This window comes from Bos mutus, chromosome 14 (assembly GCF_027580195.1).
Source record: "Bos mutus isolate GX-2022 chromosome 14, NWIPB_WYAK_1.1, whole genome shotgun sequence".
Lineage (NCBI taxonomy): Eukaryota > Metazoa > Chordata > Mammalia > Artiodactyla > Bovidae > Bos > Bos mutus.
Window position 1 is genome coordinate 49,738,897 of NC_091630.1, and position 26,892 is coordinate 49,765,788.

General features: G+C 39.6%; 1 protein-coding gene and 1 pseudogene across 2 annotated transcripts in view; both read right to left on the reverse strand.

Annotated features, from left to right (window-relative positions):
• Positions 1-5,875, reverse strand: part of C14H8orf34 (chromosome 14 C8orf34 homolog) — a 370,688-nt gene extending 364,813 nt beyond the window's left edge. For both annotated transcript variants that reach the window (XM_070382834.1, XM_070382833.1), the window contains exon 1: positions 5,304-5,875. In XM_070382834.1, the coding sequence (XP_070238935.1) occupies positions 5,304-5,630 (327 nt within the window). In that variant the 5' untranslated portion in view covers positions 5,631-5,875. The remainder of the gene's footprint in view (positions 1-5,303) is intronic.
• A 7,555-nt stretch (positions 5,876-13,430) lies between these two features.
• LOC102266357 (tRNA (guanine(6)-N2)-methyltransferase THUMP3-like) lies at positions 13,431-26,209 on the reverse strand (annotated as a pseudogene).
• Positions 26,210-26,892: the final 683 nt, after the last annotated feature.

Here is a 26,892-nt window from a genome sequence, read left to right on the forward strand (position 1 = left end):
CAAGCCAGGCTTCAGCAATACAAAACCATGAACTTCCACATGTTCAACCTGGCTTTAGAAAAGGCAGAGGAACCAGAGATCAAATTGCCAACATCTGCTGGATCATGGAAAAAGCAAGAGAGTTCCAGAAGAATATCTATTTCTGCTTTATTGACTATGCCAAAGCCCTTGACTGTGTGGATCACAATAAACTGTGGGAAATTCTGAAAGAGATGGGAATACCAGACTACCTGACCTGCCTCTTGAGAAATCTGTATGCAGGTCAGGAAGCAAGAGTTAGAACTGGACATGGAACAACAGACTGGTTCCAAATAGGAAAAGGAGTTCGTCAAGGCTGTATATTGTCACCCTGCTTATTTAACTTATATGCAGAGTACATCATGAGAAACGCTGGGCTGGAGGAAGCACAAGCTGGAATCAAGATTGCCGGGAGAAATATCAGTAACCTCAGATATGCAGGTGACACCACCCTTATGGCAGAAAGTGAAGAAGATCTTAAGAGCCTCTTGATGAAAGTGAAAGAGGAGAGTGAAAAAGTTGGCTTAAAGTTCAACATTCAGAAAACTAACATCATAGCATCTGGTCCCATCATTTCATGGCAATTAGACGGGGAAACAGTGGTAACAGTGGCTGACTTTATTTTCTGGCTCCAAAATCACTGCAGATGGTGATTGCAGCCATGGAATTAAAAGACAGTTACTCCTTGGAAGGAAAGTTATGACCAACCTAGATAGCATATTCAAAAGCAGAGACATTACTTTGCCAACAAAGGCCCGTCTAGTTAAGGTTATGGTTTTTCCAGTGGTCATGTATGGATGTGAGAGTTGGACTATAAAGAAAGCTGAGCACTGAAGAATTGATGCTTTGAACTGTGGTGTTGGAGAAGACTCTTGAGAGTCCCTTGGACTGCAAGGAGATCCAACCAGTCCATCCTAAAGGAGATCAGTCCTGGGTTTTCATTGGAAGGACTGATTTTGAAGCTGAAACTCCAATACTCTGGCCACCTGATGTGAAGAGCTGACTCATTTGAAAAGACCCTGATGCTGGGAAAGATTGAGGGCAGGAGGAGAAGGGGTGACAGAGGATGAGATGGTTGGGTGGCATCACCGACTCAATGGAGTTTGGGTAGGCTCCAGGAGTTGGTGATGGACAGGGAGGCCTGGCGTGCTGCAGTTATTGGGGTTGCAAAGAGTTGGACATGACTGAGTGACTGAACTGAACTGAACTGAGGCTTCCCAGGTGGCACAGTGTTACATAAAGAATCTGCCTGTCAATATGGGAGACGCAAGGGGCTCGGGTTCAATCCCTGGGTTGGGAAGATCCCCTGGAGGAGGAATTGGCAACCCACTCCCATAATCTTGCATGGATAATCTCCATGGACAGAGGAGCCTGGTGGGCTACAGTCCATGGGGTCACAAAGAGTCAGACACAACTAAGAAACTGAGCACGCATGTACATACTACATATTATATCATACGTGCAGAATTAATCAACAGGTGTTGTCATTTTACCAGTTCAAGTGAGGAACGGAAACCTTACCTCCTTTGTACCCCTTTTCTCTTCCCCGATTATATTAATAATACAATTTTCTTAAGTATTTCTTCTATATACATTTACAACCACATTTGACAATGTCATAATTAGAACTTCAATCATACATAATTTAGTAAATTCAAGAGGAGAAGGAAAATGTATTACCTGTACTCATTTTTGTATTATCTGTACTCATTTGTGTTTTTGCTCTCTCCATGTTCTTTCTCTTTCCTGATGTTATAAACTTCCTTCTTCTTTTATCGTTGCCTTTCTGTTTAGAGAAATTCCTTTAGCCGTACTTTTCAGGAAGGACTGTTGGTGACAGATTCTCTTGGTTTCCCTTTTATTTCTGAAGGATATTTTCTCTATAGAATTCTAGATTCTTTTTATATTTTTTCAGCACTTGAAAAATACTGTTCCATTGCCTCCTGACCTCCGTGGGTATGATGACAAATCTGGTGTCATTCTAATTGTTTTTTCCTCTATAGGGATAGTGTTGCATTTCTCTGGCTGCTTTCAGGATTTTAATCTCTTCTTTTTTCTCTAGAAATTTCATTATGATGTCTCTTGGCATGGATTTTATTACAGGGGTGGCCTTGTTACCACTGTTTTCTTAAACTGAAGTACAGTTGATTACAATGTACACAGGTACACAGCAAAGTGATTCATATATATATGACTATGTGTGTACATATATATATATATATGAATATATAATCTTTTTCAAATTCTTTTCCATTATGGATTGTTACAAGATATTGAGTAGAGTTCTCTGTGCTATATTGCTTGTTATTTCTTTTATATACAGTGGTGTGTATCTGTTGATTGCAAAGTCCTAATTAATCCCTCCCTCCCCCTTTCCCCCTTTGGTAACCATGCATTTGTTTTCTACATCTGTGGATCTGTTTCTGTTTTGTAAATAAGTTTATCTGTATCATTTTTTTTGTTTTTAGATTCCACATACAAGTGATTTTATATGGTGTAGGATTTCCCACACTTGTGTGTGTCAGTGTGAGGATGACCCCACACACAAGAGTGAGTGTGACCATGCTTGAATCAAGATATGTGACTGCCCTGAGCACCATCCCAACCAATAATTTTCAGTGACAAAATGTTAGAAATAAGTAAACTAAGTAAGAAATTAACTAAGTAAATAACCTGTACAGGTTAAAAAAAAGATACAAGTGTTCTCACAACCAGTATATGTTACCCTTGCTATTGTTTTAAGTAAGATTCATGTGCTGTTTTTAAAGTGTCTCACTCCAATGTGTTTTCTTAAAACAGTCCCAACAAGATCTGTGAAGGGAAGGTACTGTCTGGTTCTGTATATTTTCAAAACTAAAGTAAGCTTATGTCACCAACTCCAGTGTCTCAACACACACACACACACACACACACACAAATCACAACAAAGCACAGATAATAAAAACTGGCATCACCTAATGATTTCAATTTGTGATTGGTAAATGGAGATTTTAGCTTATATCATTGTTTCTTACAATGTGACCCAAGAATTAAATATGTAACAGTCCTTTGTGCTACTTTCTACTAAATTCAGATGCTTCAGCTCCTGTTCTGATCTCTGGAAGCAGTTTTTATGAGCACCATTAACTGAAGTCCTGAGAGCTTTGAGGAGAATGATAGATCAGTATGTCCATTTTACACTAGTTTCACTAATTTTCTAGTATGAGGAGATTTTCCAATTTTGTAAAGTATATGTAATTCTACTCTCAAAAACTAAGCTCTCTCATGATTAAAAAAAAAACAAACTGTTGCATAAGGAACTCTTCTTCAAATAGAAGAGAACTTATCCATTTTCTCCCTTTAATCACTTACAGTGCACATCAACCTTAAAAAATTAACTACTCAAACTGTAATCCAAGCTAATAGGGGAGTATATGTAATATGTTACTCTCCCAAATCAATAAAATACAAAGTGTATAACTCTGTCCTTGTTTGTTTTTTAGTAAGGAGGTCTAACACTTCATGACACAGTTTTACCATCACTTACAATTTATCAGTGGAACTAGCTAGTCAGTGCCTGAAAATGTGAACATTTAATAAAAACCAAGTTGGATCTATTTCCTAATTATGTAGAATGTTTACATATATTCCAAACTCTATTATTATCACTTGGAGAGAATCTGGGGAATTTTAAAAGTTAACAAACACCAATAGCATCTATTAAAAACTATACTTTATATTCTAGAGAACACTCCAAATGTATTTATGTTTCTTTTGATGTAATCAACTGTGCCACAGAGGGTTATTATGTTTCTCCTTTAAATATATGTAGGTATATTTAGTATATGTATATACATACTTTAATGTATATACACAAAATTGTATATAGTCTCTAATCTTTAAAGGCAAAGAAAGGAATTCAAGTAGCTCCAGCAATTCTGTTAATACCCTATTAATACTCTGCTTTTGTGGACCTTTGTTCACACTTTTGGCAAAAACAAGAATCAATACATATACTGTAGGACTTTATGAATACTCTACAACAATGAGTTTAGGTTGAAATAATGGTTGCATATCTCAAGACAGTACATCGTTAACATAAAAGTTGGTCAGAAAAATAAGAGATCTTGAAAATCTTGGTAATGTGACACCCGTTCTGATCACACCCTTGTCTGCTCCCTTTTTGTGATGGGACATTAATTTGCATCCTTGTTTTTCCTGCAGTTGTCATTCTGCTTTCATCTGTCCTGGCGAAGGTGCTCCATCCTCCGCTTAGCTCTTCCTCTTGCCGCGTTTCAGTCTTAAAACACCGCGGTCATGTAAAATTCAAAAATGACCACAATGTTTTGGGGTTTATTGTGGGGAGTGGGGAATCTCGACCCCCTCCCCACATCCTCTCACAGCAGGTCGGTGCCCAACTGGCCGGCTGAACCAGAGAGGACGGGGGCCGTGGGGACCCCCTCCCCGCCGGTCTCTGCAGCTGCCCAGAGCCCTGGCCACCGGCGGGACGCTCTGCCCCTTTCGGCTTTCAGTCCTCATTCTCTCCTGTTCTCCCGCTCTTCCTTTCTCCTACAGTATTTTGTCATCAGTTCTCTGATGGCGAGAAAAAAACAGTTCAGAGTCCCACGTCTCCTTCCCATAAATATGCGTGTGCTTTTCCCGAACCTTTCTCCGCCCCCTTTTCTCCCCCAACCCCCACTCCAGCTCAGGTAGGGGCTGCAATGCAAAGGGCTTTTTTTTTTTTTCCATCCAGAGACCAATGTCAGCGCCTCAGCTGGACAATTTCATTCAACACGCCCTCACCTGCTGAAACCTACTCCCTATCAATTCAGTTTTCTCCCGGTTAACCCTATTCCATCCCACTGCTAAGCACCTCCTCCACCTTTTTCGGGTTCTACTACTGCCCACATTTGGAAGAGGAAAAAAAAGAAAGCAACGCGCAAGACAGTGTGAATTCCAGGAAAAAAGTGAGCGTGTGTAAGACTGAGTGCGTGCATCCATCCGTCTCAGCCTGTCAGGGCCCCTGTGCATGTGGTGAGCGGTACAGGACAGTCGGACACCTCAAACTATCCCTGCCTGGGTCAGGCCGGCCCTCCCAGAGTTCACCTGTCCGCGCCCAGGTAACCGAAGAGGTGACCGCGCGGCCGCGTTCCAGGACACCTGGCCCGGGCAGAGCGAATGCCAGAGAACCGGGGCCACGGGGGCGCCCCTCCGGTGTCTCCCTTCTCTCCCCGTACTTCCCTCCGGGGTGTTTTGCACCCCTTCTTCCTAAGACAAACGGGACCGCTCGCACCCCAGCGCCTCACCTCAAACAGCGGACCGATCCTGTTCTTCTCCAGGTAAGCCTGGATCCGGGATTGCTGATGCGAGGCCATGGAGAGACCGAAGGGCCACGGAGATAGCGGGAGAGAGTGCGGCCGTGCGCCTCTGCCGGGGGACACCCCTGCTTTCCGCTGGACCGGGGCCGGGCCGGGAGCTCGGGAGCCTCGGCTCCCCCGGAGCGGTGAGCTGGGGCTCCGGGCGCGGGCGTGGGCTGCAGCCGCGGGAGCAGCGAGCGCGTGGGGCGCCGAGAGCCGGAAGCTGGGGCGCGGCGCCGCCAACTCACACAACTCGGAAGCGAGGCGGGCACTCATTCACCGCGTTCTCCTCCTCCTCCCCAAGCCGGCAGCTCTCCGCAGCGCCCGCGCCGGGGAACCTGGAGCGGAGGCTCCCGCTTCCTTTCTCCTCCGGGCGGCGGCGGCGGGAATCAGGGGGCGGGCGGCAAGCTGGGAGGCGCGGCTCTGCTTAAAGCACGCGCCCGGGGGCACCCTCGGGCGGACCTGGGCTGCGGGGCTCGAACCCGCGGGGAGCGCGCGTGTGCTTCCGTGTCCGCGCCCGCCCGCGGCGGCGCTCTGGCCCAAGTGACGGGAACACCCGCCCGGGCTGCTCCCGGGTCTCGGCTCGCCCTGCCCGCCGCTCCCTAGCGACAGCGCGCTCGGAAAGCCAATGGTGGAGATGCTTCTTTCAAAGTGCACGTAAATCTGGCGCTTGTTGGCTACTCTTTGGCAGCTGCAAAGGCATTCGGAGAGGGGTCGTCCCCACCGCTCCTTCCGAGCCTGTCCTCGCACCTCCACCAGCTCAGGGACCAAGGTGGATAGAGTTGTGAGAAGGAGCGTGGGTGTGAGAGTGTACCACGAACATGAAGTAGCCGTCCATCAGGCCGTCTGGCTTAGCTTAGAGCAGGTCGATGGGCTGAGAATCCCGCTGAAAACTCCCAAAGTACAGACACCCAAAGGTTGGGAGCAAACCTTCAGGTTTTGACAGGAGGAAAGCGATGAAAGCAAGCTAGCCCCTCCTTCCAGTTTGCCTTCCTAATCCTCTCTGGATTACCACCCACATATAATTATGGCTATATATCTATAGCTGCATCTCCAATACTATAGGATTGCACTCAACGATGTTTCCTCTAGATGCTTCCTGTGTGTGTGCCTATGTGCTCAGTCGCTCAGTGGTGTCTGACTCTTTGCGACCTTTTGGACTGTAGTCGGCCAGGTTCCTCTGTCCATGGGACTTTTCAAGCAAGAATACTGAGCTCCTTTGCTGAGCTCCTCAAATTTAGCCAATAACTTTATTATGCAGGGGTTTCTAAGGGAAGATCTCCAGGCAGCATAGGTTCCTTCGTAAGTTCTCTTTCTTGTGGAAAAAAGAAAACTCAACGAAGCCTCCAAAGCCGACTTCTCTGTCTCCTAACCATGATGTGCTGCCAAAATAATAAGATTTATTTCAGAAAACGTGGTTTAAAATGAAGGGAATAGTTATCCTAAAGTAGACTGCAAGAGTATAGATTTCCTTGTCTTTTGCCAGCCACGATTTTCTGGGTTTCTGTTGTTCATAATATCTTTATTGGTGTCAGTGGTTTTTCATCTGTACATTTTAAAATTTTTGTATTAATTAATTTTTAAGATTGTTTCTATATGGACCATTTTTAAAGTCTTTATTGAACCTGTTAAAATATTGCTTCTGTTTTATGTTTTTGCTTTTTGGATTCCAGGCATGTGTGGTCTTAGTTCCCCAACCAGGGATCAAACCCACACCCTCTGCATTGGAAGGAGAAGTCTTAACCACTGGACCACCAGGAAAGTCCCTTATCTGTGTTTTAAAGGAACTACTTAAGTAGAAACATGCACTAGTAAGGAATGGAATATCTCAGAAAGTATTGTTAATTCTATTTCAAAATTCAGATAAGAAACCTGCCAGAATACCTAAGAGCATAACCATCATTGATAACCTGAAATAGACATGATTTGCATTGGAAAGATGCCCAAGTTAATACTTTTATAGCCAGACTCAGGTGATCTGCCCAGGGAGAGCTAAACTGAAGAGCAGTGAGGTGCCAGGGTTATCACATATTCTCCACTGACGATCAAAGGCCTACTTACTTACATATTTTTTAGAATGTTCAGGAGAAATTATATAGAGTGAATATCAGATTTGATATTAGGTATAGTATACAGACATCTATGACTCAGCTAAAAAGTCAGGCATTTTCAACACTACATAGTACCGGAGAATCAGAATGGTACCTTTTTTAAAGAGACATGAGGAAAATGCTTCTTTAAATCAGACTATTAACCTACTTAATAAGTCTTCACCATGCTCAGAGTACTGCATCCAGGGCCTTGAATGGAAAAGACAGTTTTTCTGGCAAAATACTTAAGCAGTAAAGGGAAGATGATGAAGATATATATAGTATTTATGTATATATGTATATTAAAACACTAGACATCCCCAAATTATATTTTTTTAAATTCATGAAATATTTCAGAAGTTTTTCAAGGCCTTAAATACCATTTCTTCCACAAGGCACTTGGTTCTTTCCACTTATCCCCAAACTTCATTACTAAAATAAATATTCATTGCACAACCTCTCCTTGGCAGACATTACATTAGAAGTGAGAATTCAAAGGTGACGGGCCTTGTCTTTTTCTCAGTTGTTCAGTCTTTTTGAGACAATTGGTATATACAAGGATAATGACATTATAATGTATTGTGCCAACATATGCGTTATACATAAAAATGTATTTATATATATAAAACGCATAAAACATAGATACATACAATATGCTGTGTGAGTACTAAAGAATGAAAAATTACCTGTGCCCACATCGTCAAGGAATGCTCTGTAAAGAAGATTGCATTTGAGTAAAGTGTCAAAGGAACAATAAAATTTTAAAGTTTTCTAGATAGGATTGGTGAAGTGAGAATGAGGATGAAATTTCAAACAAACTTTGGCATTAAAAAAAAAAATTGCTGTGGTTGCGACTCCCAATGCAGGGGACAGGGTACCAGTTCAGTCCCTGGGAAACTAAGATCCCACATGTGGTAGAGCCAAGAAAACAAAAACAAACAAAAATAGCGTGAGCAAAGGCACACAGGCATAAAGCACGCTGGTGGGTAGAGAAACATAGGGTGGATATGGAGGAAGATTGGCATGTGTGGTTAAAAATGTAAGCAGAGTTCAGCTCACTAAACTTCTTACTTCCTAAGAAATACAGGCTTGCATTTCCTGGGTGATGAGACAAGACTGAAGAGTTTTGAAGACAGGACTGTTATGCTCGGGGAAAAGTTTTAAAAAGATTGCTTTGGTTACAACATGCATGATAGATTGAAGAAGAATGATATGGGAAGAGCAAAACTAATTTAGAATCTGTAAACAAAACTAATCCAAACCTAATTTAAGGTATGGAATCCATAAACAAATCATGAGGGCAAGCCTTTGGACCGGGGATAAAAGCATGGGGAAGATGGAAAACATTCAAGGAACATTGAAAGACTGATTTGTTGATTACCTTTATTTAGGATGAAATTAGAAGAGGGAGTCAAAGATGACCCTCTAATTTCTGCAGTAAAGCTAAAAGGATTATAATTTGCTTAAGTCACCCAATGAATAACTGATAGGGCCAGGTTCTGATTCGGTATTTTCAAACTCCAAAGCTAAAGCTACTTCCATTTTTCACCCTGTATCCTGAAAATTAGTCAAGAATTTCATTTCCAAAGATCAGCATCCCTTGGTAGCAAGGGCTATATCTCCAGACCTGGCACATAGTAGGCACTCAATAAATAGCAGTTAAATGAATGAATTAAATTTTAGTAGATAAATTCAGTCCAGCTATGTTCTTTTAGGCTAAACTGTGCTTCTGACAAAGGGCATTTATATTCTGTCTTCTATTTAATTAATTGCATGTGTATCTTTAGTCTCTCTTTTAAATTACAAACTCTTTAAAATCATGAACTGTATCTTAATATTTCTCTGTGCTTTATAGCATGTAACATTGTATACTTTCATACAATATGTTTTTCATAAATATATCTTTAAATTCTGTACATTTTGAGAATTTATTTCATTTAGTCACTTTAAGATTGGCTGAAAGTAACCACTGTCAAAAGTAACCACTGTCCTGCATTGAATTTCTTTTGCAAACATAACATAGTACCTTTATGATCTTTTCCCTTTTTTTGGCTTGAGTTCAGCACGAAAAGGCCATTTTCGATGAGACTGTCTTGACCTCATTGTGCTACAAAAGTGCTTATCAGCATAATTTACAAATATACAGAATCCAGTGTATAGAATGTTCTGAAAGCCTTCGTCTAACTCCACTCTGCATAGCTCCCAAAACAAATGATTTCTGATTAGAGACAAGAGAACAATGGTGAAGGCTAGTAGGCCTAATTAGGAAGTATAAACAATGTAATCCCCTGAAATTAATTAAATATTGAAATAAGAAGACAGAGAAGTTCTATACCAATACCAGTACATTGAATTTAGGCTGCTAGCCTGAAGCATACTTGCCCCCTTTCTGTATCGTGCTCACCTTGCCACTTTAAAACAAACTCAGACAACTGTTTTTCCAAAGAACTCAGTGTATCATGCAGGATTTTAATTTTTGAGTAATTAAGTGGAGAGGCAGCATCAGAGACTGAAATGAAAGAGATTCTGGAAGAGATAAAGCAGAGACCTGGAGACATGAATATAGTCCTGAATGAGGAACTTTCCAAATGTCCTTTGATTTCAAAGTCAGAATTGTTAGAAAATGACTGATAATTACGGCTTAAACCACATGAAACTATTACATAATGGGATATTCCATAGATGGAAACTTTCAAAAAACACATTTCGGGAAACAATTCCAAAGATGCCTGGGTATATTTTGATGCTAATGCATCAAAATACTATCAATTCACATAGTCCCGTATACTTTCAGTTATAAAGACTGATTTCAACATACTGTTAGGTTTTTAATTAGCCTAAGGACCCATATCTGTGTTAGTATGTGTGAAGGATCATTTAGGTCTCCCTTGAATTTGATCCTGTCTTTAATATCACCTCAGAAAAATGTAGAGAGTGTTTTCTTGTTTGCTCTTAGTTGGTGGTTCAAAGGCAGCTGAAAGCAGGGGGTGAGGGGCAGCATTATTTGAGAATCTATCAGCAACATCACTGAGAATGCTGACCTTGGAGTTCTATCTCAGAATAGAATCTAGGTTTTGCCATTTATTACCTGTGTGATGTCGAGCAAGTTACTTAACCTCTCTATTCACAGCATCCTCATGTATAAACCAAAGATAAACAGTACCAAGTTCATCAGTTTATTATTAGTATTTCATGAACTAATATAGGAAGCATTAATATGAAGCCAGGTACACAGCAAAGATTCAATAAAAGATAGTGCTAATATTGTTATTGTCATCATGTCATCATCATTATCACCACTAGCATTATCAAATCCCTAAGACATGGACTTGCAAAATTCACATAAGCTGTATTAAACCAGTTATCTGAAGAATTCCTAAGTAGAAAGAATGTCTTGCAAATCAAAGCCGTAAGGCAGGATATGAAAGTCTCTTAACTAAAGAAAAGAAGAAAAGTACTTCTAAATTCAAAAAGAGAGCTGTAAAAAAATAATAAAGAGAGTTATAAGGTGAAATGGCAACCCACTCCAGTATTCATGCCTGGGAAATCCCATGGACAGAGAAGCCTGGCGAGCTACCATCCAAAGAGTCAGACACAACTTAGCAACTAAACAACAACAAAGGTGAGTATAGAGTGTAGTATAAAGTTATCTACTCAATCGGATTCCTCTACATAAGAAATCACTTATAAGGAATGAAAGGTTTCCACATGAAGCCTGGTAAAAGGAGAACCAAGAGAAACATTTTGGTAATTATCCACACCTATCGAGCAGGACAAAAAGCCACAGGACCAGCACAAATGAAACATTGAGAGAGGGTCATTAAGAGAGGGTGGTCACAGAGAGCTAGTTTTCTTCATTTCTGCCTGAAGTGTTTCTCAGAATGAATTCAAATGATGAGCACACATACAGAATGGCTTATGCACCAGGTAATGTTATAAGCACTTTCTACACTGCACTAGTCATCTCATCCTCAAAACAACATCCTCACGGAGTTACCACTATTATCCCCTTTTATTCAGATGAGGCAACTGCGACATACAGAGGATAAGCAACTTGCCCAGGGTCCCAGCTAGTCAGTAGCAAAGTCCATATTTGACCTGCGGTAGTATCTTAAACATCACTATATTGTCTCCCAAAGCTCTGACCACTTGTGTCATTTCCTTTGTATTGAATTTGTTTGGACCAGGAGGTATCTTGATGGCTGCTTTGACCTCACTGCTACGTTTATGTGAGGAAGGAGGTAACCAGGGTGGCAGATCCCCATGTAATTTCTGGTCCCATACTAAATGAAAACTTTGGCAAACTGGCTTATATGTGTCTCTTGAGAGTTCGCATAATGCTAATCAGGCACACTGACACTGACGGAACTGATAATATTGACTCACTGGACCTCCTAAATTGAGAACCCAATCGATACTGGCAGCTTGTGAAATCCTGCCATCCAGCCTTCTCAGGGAACATCTCTACCCATAACTTCCATATTTAAATATTCTTAGGTAATATTTCTATCTCTTTAATTTCCCCATTTAGCTTTTAATATGTGGCATGTTTACAAGCAATCACCATCTAAAATGCTTTGTTTCAATAACTTTTTATATATTTGCATTACATCATAAATCATGGAAAGGAAATCTACAGATATCAAACTGCAGGTATCTTTGATATATTCAATAAACTTTAACCCTGACATGCTTTCCGCTTATAATTTCCAAAATGATAATTTCCAAAATGATTTCCAAATGTTTTTTCATTATAGTAAGTGAGAGCCTTTGTTAAGAAACATAGCTTAAACAATGAAAACTGCTACAGAATACTGTAACATGATACTGAATTTATTGAAAAGGAGGAGGAATAAGAGCAGACTGAGCAAGTAAAAGATGACTTAGAAAGGAAAACAGTTCTGCTTGGTGTACACCCTGGGGAGCCAGGCACTCTGCCTAGGACTGGATGTGCTATTGCTCCAATCTAGCTATCAAGGAATAAGTAACACGGGACCTATTTCTCAAGCACACATCCCTGTAAATGCCAACTAATGCTCAGCCATAATGCGGTACATCACAACTACCCCAGCACTAAAGGCTAAAGGTACATTTTAGCAGGATTAGTGGACCCACCATTGCCTAGGGGGAATTTAAATTTAAAAGAAAAGAGTATGGCAGCTCTCTGCAAAAACACTCTGCAAGCCATGGTAGCCAAAGCATCAGCAACTTTTCTCCTTCCCAAGCAAATATTGGTCCATTTCCTATGGAAAATACCCACCCCACCTCCAGCCCTCTGGTGGTTTTAGTCCTGAGAGTCAGAGATGTCTCTTTTGTGAGGTCTAAGTTTTTTTGCTAAGTACCATATATGTGAGAGACTCACACTGAGTTATCGTATATCTACCATGAAATATTTCTGATGAGGTCATGAAGAATAGCAGCTAAACTTACTTTGGGAGGATTAGAAAGCCAAAAGTTAAATGAACAAATGAATGAATTCATGGATGGGTGGACAGATGGAAGAACGGAGGAAGGAAAGAATGAATTAATTAAATGCTGATAATTTATTAGGTAATCATGTGTATGCGTCTGTGTTAGTTGCTCCTTAATGCCCAACTCTCTGCAGCCCCATGGACTGTAGCCTGCCAGGCTCCTCTGTCCATGGGATTCTCTAGGCAAGAATACTGGAGTGGGTAGCCATTTCCTTCTCCAGGGAATATTCTCGATCCAGGTATGGAACCCAGGTCTCCTGAATTGCAGGCAGATTCTTTACCATCTAAGTCACAAAGGAAGCCCAGGTAACCGTGTTGCATATCTAATAATCAGGTCCTCAGTCATTTATGTCTGAATCCTCCTTTTCATGAATAATAAAGTTCATTGATTTTGTTCAATACACAATTCTTCTAAATATTTATGAAGTATTTAAACATAGCATTCCAATAAGATGACAGGATTGAGTTGCCTTTGTGTGTTTTACTTGAGTCTCTGCTCTTCAATTTGCCATTTCTTAACTTTTCTTCTTTTCATTTTTAAAGGAGAATTTCTCATCTTGAAGCGTGAGCCTGAAACAGAAGTACAGAATTGTTGATCAGTAAAAACCAATTGACTAGAATTGATGACAAATGTTTTCTGCAACATCTGTCTTCCAACCTGTATTTTAAGATCCTTTTGTCTGTAAAAGTTTGCCCCTGACAGTCATATACCTAGGCATATTTTAGTATCAAATTTCTGACACCGAACCCAAGATTTCATTTATTTTAGGATGGCCATTCTTACTCTCAGCATATACTGACTCATATGATCTGTTTTGCCAAATATATTATCCAAAAAACTCATTTATTTATTCCTTTTCACTTCATTATCTTTAATAAAGTGGCATTATGTAAAAACTTGCCTTAAAAAAGCAATGACACTAAGCTATTTTGGAATTTAAGCTAGGAACAAAGAAATATGGTTAACCTTTTACATTTCCTAATATTTAATTTCAAAAGAGTCTCCCTCCAGTGAAAAATTAAAATTAGGCACTCACAGACTAGCACCTTAGGAAATAAAAAAATGCAAGACTGAATTTTTCAAGTATGTATCTTGTCTGCTTCTCTGTGTTTGTTCAGTATTTTAGCTGCTTGCCACAGTTTAAGTGTCCACTGACATTTCTATCTCCCTCAGAGTGTAACTTTCTCAAAGGTAGTTAACCTGGCTTTTGTGTCAAATTCGAGATTGAATTATTGGTCAGCTGTACACACAGCTACAATTTTTATTGGTCAGCTGTACACACAGCTACAATTTTGTGGCCACGATTACTCTTTTCCTTTTGCCCTGCCATGCGAGTCATGCTGGATCTTAGTTCCTGACCAGGAATCCAGCCCGTGCCCCCGGAAGTGGAAGAGCGGCATCCTAACCGCTGGACTGCCAGAAAAGCCCTCACCCACTATTATCACTGCATTTTACAGAGGATAGAACCATAGCCCAGAGCAGTTTAATAACATACCCAACTAGTTGGTGGGAAAAACAAAATCAGAATTCAAGCCTGTCTTATGAAAGCATGTGTTTTTTCATTTCATTACACAAGAACAATTTCTGTTTTAATTGCTTTGATTACCCATCAACATTTCAATTGCTTCTCTCTCTCTTTTTTTTTTTGGTAATGTTCTGACTTTCATAGCTACTTCTATTTGGAACAATATTCAATTATGCCATTGAATACACTTGTATTGGAACTGATCAATCTCATATTTTTCAAGAGTAGGAAGAGGTATGTGCTTGTAATACCTCTTGCAATATTTTAATATAATTTTTTGGTAATTTCTCACTAATTGTAGAATAAAAGAGGTAATATTGGAGAATGTTTAGAAGTATGGGCTCTAAAGTCAGACTTTGTATTGTTTACATTTTATAATTTTCTGTATATTATGATGTTTGACATCTTTTCATTATTTTTTATTGGAAGTATAGGTGATTTACAATATTATATTTGTTTTAGGTGTACAACATAGTGATTCAGTATTTTTGCAGATTATATGGGATTATAAATTATTACAGGATAAGAGTAAAATTCTCTGTGCTATATAGTACATTGTTATTTATTTATATATAGTAGTTTATATCTATTAATCCCATAGCCCTAATTTGTTCTCTCCACTTCCCTCTCCCCTTTGGTAACTACAAGTTTGTTCTCTAGACATGTGACTTTGTTTCTGTTTTGCATATACATTCATTTGTATTATTTTTTACCTTCCACATATAACTGACATCAAACTGGTTTTGTCTTTGATGTTTAATATCTTGAGAACTTTTCTGACTGGGGAGAGACGGTACCTCCTCAGGCTAGCCAGTACTTAGAAGTACATTGTTAAAACAAGTAAAAGAAAATCTAAATACACTGAACAATACCCTGTATTCATAGATTGTTAAGATGGCAATATCCACCATCTGATCTACAGATTCAACACAATTCCCATCAGAACGCCAACTGACTTATTTACAAAAACTGGCAAGCTCATCCTAAAATCATATGGAAATGTGAGAGATCCAGAATAACCAAAATGGTCTTGAAAAAGAGTGAAGTTGGAAGACTCACACTTCCTTATTTCAAAACTTACTAAAAAGCTATAACCACAACAGTTTGGTACTGACATAAGAACAGACATACGTATGAATGAACCGAATCTAGAGTCCAGAAATAAAGCCTCACATTTATGTTGACTTGATTTGAGACAGAAGTGTCCAAGTAATTCAAAATCTTCATCAAATTGTGTTGATCAATATTTTCATCAATATTTCTATCAAATGGTGTTGAGGTAACTGAATATCCACATTCAAAGGAATGAAGTTGGACTTCTACCACACTCCATTCAAAAACTAACTCAAAATGGATCTCGAAGTTAAGATCTAACACTATAAAATTTTATGAAAAAACAAAGGTATATGTCTTGAGGATACTGGATTAATGCTTCCTTAGATATGTTGTCAAAAGCACCCACACACACAAATAAATTGTATGTCATCAAAAACAAACAGTTTTTGATGCAAAGTTTACCATCAAGAAAGTTAAGACAACCCGAAAAATGGGAGAAAATATTTTAAAATCATACATCTGATGATACATACCTAGAATGTATGATTAACTCTTACAATTCAGTAATAAAAATACCAAATATTCCAATTAAAAATGGACAAAGGAGCTGCACAGATATTTCTCCCAAGAATATATACAGATGGCCACTAAGTACATGAAGACATGCCTAATGCCATTATTCATTAGGAAAATACAGATCAAAACCACAATGAGATACCACTTGATAAGGACGGCCATGTTATTCATTAGGAAAATACAGATCAAAACCACAATGAGATACCACATGATAAGGACAGTTACAAAGATAAACAATAAGAAGTGTTGGCGAAGCTGTGTAAAACTTGGAACCCTCACACATGACTGCTGTGTATGTAAAATGGTGCAGCCAATTTGAAAATAGTCTGGCAGGCCCTTAAAGGGTTAAATATCAAGTTATATTACCCAGAAATTCCACTCCTAGGTATAAACTTAGTTATGAAAACACATGACACCAAAGGAACTTATACATGAATGTTATAGCAGCAATATTCATGAAAGCAAAAAAAGTGAAAATAATCCAAATACTCAATGTTCATTACCAGATGAAAGATTAAATGAAATGTGATATGTGCATACAATGGGCTTCCCTGGTGGTTCAGTGGTAAAGAATCCGCCTGCCACTGCAGGAGACACAGGAGATTTGGGCTCAATCCCTGGGTCAGGAAGATCCTCTGAAGGAGAAAATGGCAACCCACTCCAGTATTCCTTGCCTGGGAGATCCCATGGACTGAGGAGCCTGGCAGGCTACAGACCATGGGGTTGCAAGAGTCAGACACAATTGAGTAGCTGAGCACACACAGGCTCATATAATATCTTATATGTCCATATATTATCTTATGATTTGGTAATACAAAGGAATGCAATACTAATCCATGCTACAGCATGGATGAACCTTGTGAAAGAAATCAGTCACAAAGCACCACATACTGTGTGCTTCCACTGATATGAAATATTCAGATTAGGCAACTCTACAGGGACAGAAAGTAGATTAGTGGTCTCCTAGGGCTGGTGGGAAAGCAGGTGGCAGGTAATGGGGGAAAGAGCTTGGAGAAAGGAAGGCGCAGGCAGAAACAGGGTGGATGAATGATGAGTGACTGCTCATGGGATTTCTCTTAGGGGTGATAAAAATGTTCTAAAATTCATTGTGCTGATGGTTGCCCACTCTGTTGAATGTTCTAAAAAACATTGAGTCATACACTTTAAATTGGTAAATTGTTTTATGTGAATGTTGAATGTCTTTCGATAAAGATGTTTTTAAAGAATTAACAGTAATTGTTATATTATGTCCTGGGGTCTTCTTGGATTCTTGTTTTTGTTAGTTTAATTGCGTGTGATGGAAAAAAAGGTGATTATAAAGCACACACTCACAGTTATAAACAGATCCTTAAAACCATGCTTTATTTGGTGAGCAGCATGATGGGCTAAAACTGCAGGTTTAAAAACCAAAGGGAATTAAATGACTTTGTATTAAGTTTGAGAGTACAAGCATCTGTGTGGATTCAGGAAAGAGGAGACACTTGGCCAGGCCAGAGTGAGACAAAGATGCAGCGTGGGGAGAAAGAAGAATTACAGCTATATTGAGCTGCTTTGCTTTTTGATGCAATAGATGAGAATATGCATATATTCATTTAAGTAGAAAACATCCAGCAAAACCATGTCTTTCTCACTGGGCTCTGGGACCTGCTTTGAGAGTCTGTCTGGAGGGTAGCTGCCACCTCATCTGAAGTGCTGATGGAGCTTTCCTATTGGAGAAGGATAAGTAGAAGTCCTTTTTGGTTTCTTTCCTTCTGGAGGTTAAGAATTACAATTTTTAGGGAGTTTCTTGGTGGTTTAGTGGCTAAGACTCCATGCTCCCAGTTCAGGTGGCCTGGGTTCTATCTCTGGTCAGGGAACTAGATCCCACAAGCCACGGCTAAGAGTTTGCATGCCATAACTAAAGATCTCACATGCTGCAACAAAGACCAACACAGCCAAATAAATAACATATTAAAAAAAAGAATTACTATTTTTAAAATTCTGATTTTCTACCTTTCAGCATTTAGTCTTAATACTGCAAATACTCTGCAACTTGCCTCTTTTTCACCAAAGTGAAGCTATTGAGAATTATCCCTGATGATATGTGTTTACAGGACATTGATTTTCACTGCTCTGTGTATTCCATGGTATGAATATAACATAATTCATATATCCACTCTCCCATTCTAAGTTTTTACCGATACAAACAATGTTACAATAAAATTCTTGTCCATGTCTGATTTTTTCCATAGCCTAGAATTTCTCCAGGGCATAAACCTAGGAAAGAAATTGCTTGGTCATAAGGATACACATATTTGAATTCATGGGACATGGTTACATTACTCTCCAAAGCGGCTGTATAAATTTATAGTCCTTCCCATAACTTTTGAGAGTCCCTTTCCCTGAATTCTCACTCATACCGCAGGGGTAATCCTATAAAAGGTGTGGGTCTCCGTTCCAACTCTCCCTATACTGGTATTAAATTCAAGCCCCTGTATTAAGAGTGATAAATACCTCCAGGCAGTCAGTGTCAGCTCGCCAGTTCACTGTCCTGATTTTCAGTTCCTTCTTCATTTCTGGCCCAAGGCAATTTCCCTTTCTTAGCAGTTCAGCCATGCATTTATAAGGATGTTAGTTATAATTTATTGAGCAATCCTTGGTGTTTGTAGCTGGAGGGTTTTCAAGTTATCTGTACTGCCAGACCTTTAAATGCCTGACAGCATTTTCAGCACCTGAGCAATCTTTAAACACACCCCAGATGTTGGATACCATAAAGGAAGTAAGTGCAATCAAATTAGCCACTACAATGAGCTATTAAACTCTCTCTACATGTATTCATTAGTCACCATGCTGCCACATATGGGAATCTGCAGCTTATCTGAGGTTGAATCTCAACTAGTTTCTTACTAGCTGTGTGACCTTGGGCAATGTACTTCACCTTTCTGAACTGCAATTTCTTCATCTATAGGACAAGGATGTAATCATAGAATCTGACTTGTATGACTGGTATAAAAAAGTCAATCAGTTACTATTTATAAAAATACTTAGAACTGTATCTGATGTACAGTATGTGCTATGGAATTGTGTGATAAATGAAGGAATAAATATTAGACATTTATTTTTGTACTACCTCTGAATATTTAAAAAAAAATGATCTCCCCTAAAATTGCCAGCATGGACAATCTAATGTTGGCAGCATGATAGCACTACTTCTCAACTTTAATGATACTAATGATAAATGGATTTTACCTAGAAGCCTCTCTGTGCTCCAGAACACAAGAAAAATAATTGTTGCCCGTTGTGGGCCAGCCAAGTGGTTGTACAGGTTGGGAGCAAGGATGTTAAATAAGCCCCTCAGCTTTTTTTAGGATTAAAGAGGCATTCTGAGAAAAAAAAAAAAAAAAAAACTTCCAAAAGTTTTTTCTTTGTCTAGAGTAGTCACTTTTAGTGTATGAAGATGTTCAGGGTATGAGAAACGATGTCTCAGGATTTGACTCTGCACAGAAATGGAAAATTAGGACCAAGTCTATATGACACACCTTTCATTCTGCTCTTATGTCATGTGTGGTCTTTACCCTCTGACCACCCTTTTCAGGCCATACACAAGTCACAGCATGTTTATTACACTTGGTAGTCACACCATACTCCGCTGTGCTCAGTCGTGCCCAATTCTTTGTGATCCCATGAACTGTAGCCAACTAAGTTCCTCTGTCCATGAGAGTTCTCAGGCAAGAATACTGAGTGGGTTGCCATTTCCTTCTCCAGAGGCTCTTCCTAACCCAGGGACTGAACCTGCATCTCCTGCATTGGCAGGAAGATTCTTTACCACTGAGGCACCAGTGAAGCCTACTATCATAATTTGCATTAGATCCTCAGACTTTATCTTTCACCAACTTCTATTTGCCCCATACCCCTGACTCTGGCAACCACCTTTATATTTCTGTTTCTATGAGTTTGACTTTTTTTTTTTACATTCCATATATAGGTGACATCAAGCAGTATTTATCTTTAAGCAGTATTTATCTTTCTGTGTCTGACTTACTTCACTTAGCATAATGCCCTTAAGGTCCATTCACGTTGTTGCAAACAGCAGAATTTCCTTCTTATTCATAATATATTAGGGAGTACATATAAATTCAAAAAAATGTTTGCTAACAACTAGCCTACAAAGATCTCCATTTGCTTTCTCTGATTTCTTACCTCCATGAGATATATCTATAGTGACCTTTGTAACTTTCCAGAACTCCATTGACATTGCTTTGGTGGGCTTCCCCATTTGCTCAGCGGTGAAAGAATCTGCCTGCAGTGCAGGAGACATTCAGGAGACCCAGGTTTGATCCCTGAGTCAGAAAGATCCCTTGGAGAAGGAAATGGCAACCCACTGTAGTATCCTTGCCTAGGAAATCCCATGGACAGAGGAGCCTGGCGTGCTACAGTCCAGAGGGTCGCAGAAGATTCAGACATGACTGAGCGACTAAAGAACAACAGCAACCAAGTAGTCAAAGACCTAATTAAACCTAAAATACATCTTTAAGTGCCTTCAAGAAACATAACTGTAAAAGATAGAATGTAGATCAGATAATAGCTAGAAAAAAAGGATGTAAGTTTAACGAAGACTTCATTTTTCAGGTAGAAGAATTAATTTTTAATTCTTAAGAAAAGAATGTTTAAGATAAATAATTGCAAACATATATTTACACTAAATTAAACCATGCAAATTTAAATATATAAATAATTTTAAGGTAAATCAAATTTTAGAAATGAGGACGAGGTTGCTAAGCAGTCAACAGCAAACAAAAAACAAACAAAAAAAGTCATGGAGACAATAAATAAATATGAAGAACTATTGGAATCTCATTTTGACTCTACTGAAGGGTACACAAAGGAGAACAGCAGTAAATTACCTGGAAAATATGTTTTATGGGTAGAGCACAGAAAACATTAAATGTCAAGGTAAGAAATTCAGGCTTTATTTTGTAGGTGATAAGGCAGATGTTTTTGAGCTTGGGGTGACCTGCTCAAAGCTGTGTTTGATGGAAATCAATCAAATAATGGCTTATGTCCATAACATATTTTGTTAACTCTATATAGAACACAATAAAGGAAGTTTTACAATCATTTCTTCTAGGTAAATTCAATATTCCCCCAAAATTTCTCTTATTTTTGTATTATTCATATTTCCAGCACTCTTGGTAAATTTCTTGGGTGTGGAGAGCTCTAGAAAACATCACTGAGTTTTCTTACACACCAAAAAATAAATACATAAATTCATTGGAAAATGTTCATTGCCTCACTAAAGTTTATACTCATAAATTTCTGGTTAATAAGTTTAACACTTCCATAGCCAGTTCCCAGGGAGAGAAATATTAAGATTCTTATATTGTATAATAAGAATTTGAGCTACAGGGATGAATTTTCTCAGCAAAGAGTCATTGGAGTGATAGCATTCTATAACATCACTACATATTAAATTTTATTTTCTCATCTGTTTATCAGAAAGTCAAATAACTTTACATGACTTACAATAAATTGTTTAAAAACTGTCTTCTGATCTCTTTTTCACCTCTGACTTGTGTTTCCAAGAGAAAAGATGTTCAAGTCACTTTCTTCTGATATTTACTATTGTATTCCTAAATTATAATGCACATTATTGCTTTTTGATTTGAGGACTTCATTTTCTTCTGTACCCATTCCTCCATTCACCTAGTCATTTTTGGTTAATAATAATTCAATTTGATATTAATACGGTCATGTAATAATCACAGCTGAACCATGTAGTCATTGATGAAGGAAAAATTTCCTTGTATAACTTTTTGCTTCCCTGGCTTCAATCAATGCCTTATATATATATTTATATCTGATGTACCTTCCACTCATTTGTGTAGTGTAGGCAAGCTGAATTAAGGTTCTGAATGGAGCCCATCCTATTTCAAAATGACATATTTTTACAATGTATTAACAGAGCCAGTTATCAATGGAAGATTGCAAATATCCCATTGAACAGCATCTTTGGGCAAGCCCCAGGGTAGTTTGCATTCTTCTTTTTATTTTTGTTTTTTTAGTCTGCATTATTTAATTTGGCTCTTGATCCCCAAAATGAGATTATGGAGACTTGGGTTCCATCCCTGGGTTGGGAAGATCCCCTGGAGAAGGAAAAGGCTACCCACTCCAGTATTCCGGCCTGGAGAATTCCATGGACTAGTCCACGGGGTCGCGAAGAGTCAGACACAACTGAGAGACTTTCACTCACTCCCTCACACGCTGCTCTCATCACAGCCATTGAACTACTGTTTATTATTATGAACAGTATAATAACAGTGAGATCATTCAGTAGCCCTCTCTCTTGTTTCTGCCCCTCTTCCGCACATTGGATCAACTATTGTATCAGGAGGATATGGAGAACACAGCCTGAGCATCCACTGGCAAGAGAAGAGCTGAGAGCTGTAGATTCAAAATGTGTGATATTTCTTTGGTGGAGACTCCTCTCAATGCAAAACCCATGGAGATTTCATTATCATGAATATTCAAAAGAACTTTCATAGCAAAATCGATTATGTCAGCCTTCCACTTAAAATAATCTTTTTTTCTTTTTTAAAAAAATTTTATTTTTAAACACCAAAAACATTTTGTATTGGGGTATAGCCAATTAACAATGTTGTGATAGTTTCACGTGAACAGTAAAGGGAACCAGCCATAAATATAGATGTATCCATTCTCCCCTAGTCAATCCTAAAGGAAATCAACCCTGAATATTCACTGGAAGGACTGATGCTGAAGCTGAAGCTCCAATTATTTTTGCCACCTGATGCGAAGAGCCTACTCACTGGAAAAGACCCTGATGCTGGTAAAGATTGAGGGCGGGAGGAGAACGGGATGACAGAGGACTAGATGCTTGAATGGTGTCACTGGCTCAATGGACATGAGTTTCAGCAAATTCTGGGAAATGGTGAAGTAGAGGGAAGCCTGACATGCTGCAGTCCATGGGGTCACAAAGAGTTGGACACAACTGAGTGACGAAACAACAACAACATTCTCCCCCAAAACCTCCCTCCCATCTAGGCTGGCACATATCACTGAGCAGAGTTCCATGTGCTATACAATAGGATTTTGTTGGTTATCCACTTTAAATATAGCAGTGTGCCCATGACCTTCCCAAACCTAAAATAATCTTGAACAAAATCTTTTGTTCAAGATTGAGGTAAAGCTATGTTTACTGAGCATTGAGGTAAAGCTATGTTTCCCTCCTCCCATGTTGGATGGGAATCCAAACTTCAGCTGCTGAGAATCAATTTCTTCTTTTGAACTTCCATCAATCTCATATTTGCAAGGTGCCAAATCATCACCTTCTATTGTTGGCATCTCCTCTTTGATGGCTGGGTTTTCATACTAGTCTAAGATATGAATCTAAGGCATTGTTAGTAAATTGTTTTTTAACATCTTTCTCAACTATAACTATCTTGTCTCCTCGTCAATTATTGATCTTCCTTTTACTTGAATTCTGATTTATCTTTTTGCACTTTTTTCCCCTTGAAATAGGTGGCAACTTTCCCTACTTTCAAAAGGTCTGAGTGCAGGCATTTCCCAGTCAATATTTCAAAATGCTTTAGAATTTCCTTTTTTTAAAAAACCTTTGAACTGGGTCTTTAAACTCCTGAACAACCACAAGTAAGTTATCAACTGATCTCAGACAATGAACCTGAGCAAGACTTTCCACTGAAATTTCAAAATGCATCTTGTCTGGTCTTTGCTGATTTTGCATGATGATCTGAATTTCTCTCTCACTTTATCTGCCCCCGTTTGTTCAAAACCAGTCAGTACACTTCAGTTCAGTTCAGTTCAGACCCTCAGTCATGTCAGACTCTTTGCAACCCTATGAACTGCAGCACACCAGGCCTCCCTGTCCATCACCAACTCCCAGAGTTTACCCAAACTCATGTTCGTTGACTCAGTGATGCCATCCAGCCATCTCATCCTCTGTCATCCTCTTCATCTCCTGCCCCCAATCCCTCCCAGCATCAGGGTCTTTTCAAATGACTCAGCTCTTCACATGAGGTGGCCAAAGTATTGGAATTTTAGCTTCAACATCAGTCCTTTCAATGAACGCCCAGGACTGATCTCCTTTAGGATGGACTGGTTGGATTCCTTGCAGTCCAAGGGACTCTTCAAGAGTCTTCTCCAACACCACAGTTCAAAAGCATCAATTCTTCTGCACTCAGCTTTCTTTATAGTCCAACTCTCACATCCATACATGACTACTGGAAAAACCATAGCCTTGACTAGACGGACCTTTGTTGGCAAAGTAATGTCTCTGCTTTTGAATATGGTATCTAGCTTGGTCATAACTTTCCTTCCAAGGAGTAAGCCTCTTTTAATTCCATGGCTGAAATCACCATCTGCAGTGATTTTGGAGCCCCAAAATTAAAGTCAGCCACTGTTTTCACTGTTTCCCCATCTTTTTGCCATGAAGTGATGGGACCAGATGCCATGATCTTCGTTTTCTGAATGTTGAGCTTAAAGCCAACTTTTTCACTTTCCTCTTTCACTTTCATCAAGAGGCTCCTTAGTTCTTCTTCAATTTCTGCCATAATGGTGGTGTCATCTGCATGTCTGAAGTTATTGATATTTCTCCCAGCAATCTTGACTCCAACTTGTGCTTCTTCCAGCCCAGCATTTCTCATGATGTACTCTGCATATAAGTTAAATAAGCAGGGTAACAATATACAGCCTTGACATACTCTTTTTCCTATTTGGAACCAGTCTGTTGTTCCATGTCCAGTTCTAACTCTTGCTTCCTGACCTGCATACAGATTTCTCAAGACGCAGGACAGGTGGTCTGGTATTCCCATCTCTTTTAGAATTTTCCACAGTTTATTGTGATCCACACAGTCAAAGGCTTTGGCATAGTCAATAAAGCAGAAATAGATGTTTTTTCTGGAACTCTCTTGCTTTTTCAATGATCCAGCAGATGTTGGCAATTTGATCTCTGGTTCCTCTGCCTTTTCTAAAGCCAGGTTGAACATGTGGAAGTTCATGGTTCATGTATTGAAGCCTGGCTTGGAGAATTTTGAGCATTACTTTACCAGAGTATGCTGCTGCTGCTGCTGCTAAGTCGCTTCAGTCGTGTCCGACTCTGAGCGACCCCAGAGATGGCAGCCCACCAGGCTTCCCCGTCCCTGGGATTCTCAAGGCAATAACACTGGAGTTGGGTTGCCATTTCCTTCTCCAATGCATGAAAGTGAAAAGTGAAAGTGAAGTCGCTCAGTCGTGTCCGACTCTAGCGACCCCATGGACTGCAGCCCACCAGGCTCCTCTGTCCATGGGATTTTCCAGGCAAAAGTACTGGAGTGGGGTGCCATTGCCTTCTCCGACCAGAGTATGAGATGAATGCAATTATGCGGTAGTTTGAGCATTCTTTGGCATTGCCTTTCTATGGGATTGGAATGAAAACTGACCTTTTCCTGTCCTGCGGCCACTGCTGAGTTTTCCAAATTTGCTGACATATTGTGTGCAGCATTTTCACAACATTATCTTTTAGGATTTGAAATAGCTCAACTGGAATTCCATCACCTCCACTAGCTTTTTTCATAGTGATGTTTCCTAAGGCCCACTTGATTTCACATTTCAGGATGTCTGGCTCCAGGTGAGTGATCACATCATTGTGATTATCTTGCTTATGAAGATCTTTTTCGTACAGTTCTTCTGTGTATTTTTGCTACCTCTTCTTAATATCTTCTGCTTCTGTTAGGTCCATATTTTCCTTTATTGAGCCCATTGTTGCATGAAATGTTGCCTTTGTATCTCTAAGTTTCTTGAAGAGATCTCTAGTCTTCCCCATTCTATTGTTTTCCTCTATTTCTTTGCACTGATCACTGAGGAGGGCTTTCTTATCTCTCCTTGCTATTGGCTCTGTGACTTGGAGAGACTCACACTCATTTCTGAAACCACTTTCTGTTGCTTGAATGCTGCTGCTAGTGCTGCTAAGTCACTTCAGTCATGTCTGACTCTGTGCAACCCCATAGATGGCAGCCCACCAGGCTCCCCATCCCTCAGATTCTCCAGGCAAGAACGCTGGAGTGGGTTGCCATTTGAATAGATCTCTGGTTTTCATGAAAGTTCATATCCAGGAGTTGGTTAGTGGCTTTTTGAATGTCATACATGTTGGCAATGCTTCTAAGATCCCTAGTATAGTCTTAGCCACCAGCACAGACCCCTCAGGCCCTGGCATTCCTACAGGCCCAGGGTACCCAAATGCTATGCTTTCTCTTTTGTCTAAAGATGTTGACTATAGCACTTGAGATTTTGAAAAAAATTTTAATCAAACTTTTGAAATATATAGCAAAACTGAGTTTTAGAGTAAAATGCCAATATATCCACCACAGAGATTTCTGGATTAACATTAACCCTTGCTTTTTCACATATTTATTCTTACTTTGATAAATCATGTTTTTATGCATTTTACAGTCAGTTGCAAACAAGTGTATACATTTCAAGTACCCCGGATACTTCAGCATTCTTGCCCTGTTGTTATTGTTCAGTCACTCTGTCATGTCGGACTCTGAGACCCCATGGACTACAGCACACCAGGCTTCCCTGTCCTTCACCATCTCCCAGAGCTTCCTCAAACTCATGTCCATCAAGTTGGTGATGCCATCCAACCATCTCATCCTCTGTTGTCCCCTTCTCCTCCTGCCCTCAATCTTTCCCAGCATCAGGTCTTTTCAAATGAGTCAGCTCTTCACATCAGGTGGCCAAAGTATTGGCGTTTCAGCTTCAGCATCAGTCCTTCCAATGAATATTCAGGACTGATTTCCTTTAGGATGGACTGGTTTGATCTCCCTGC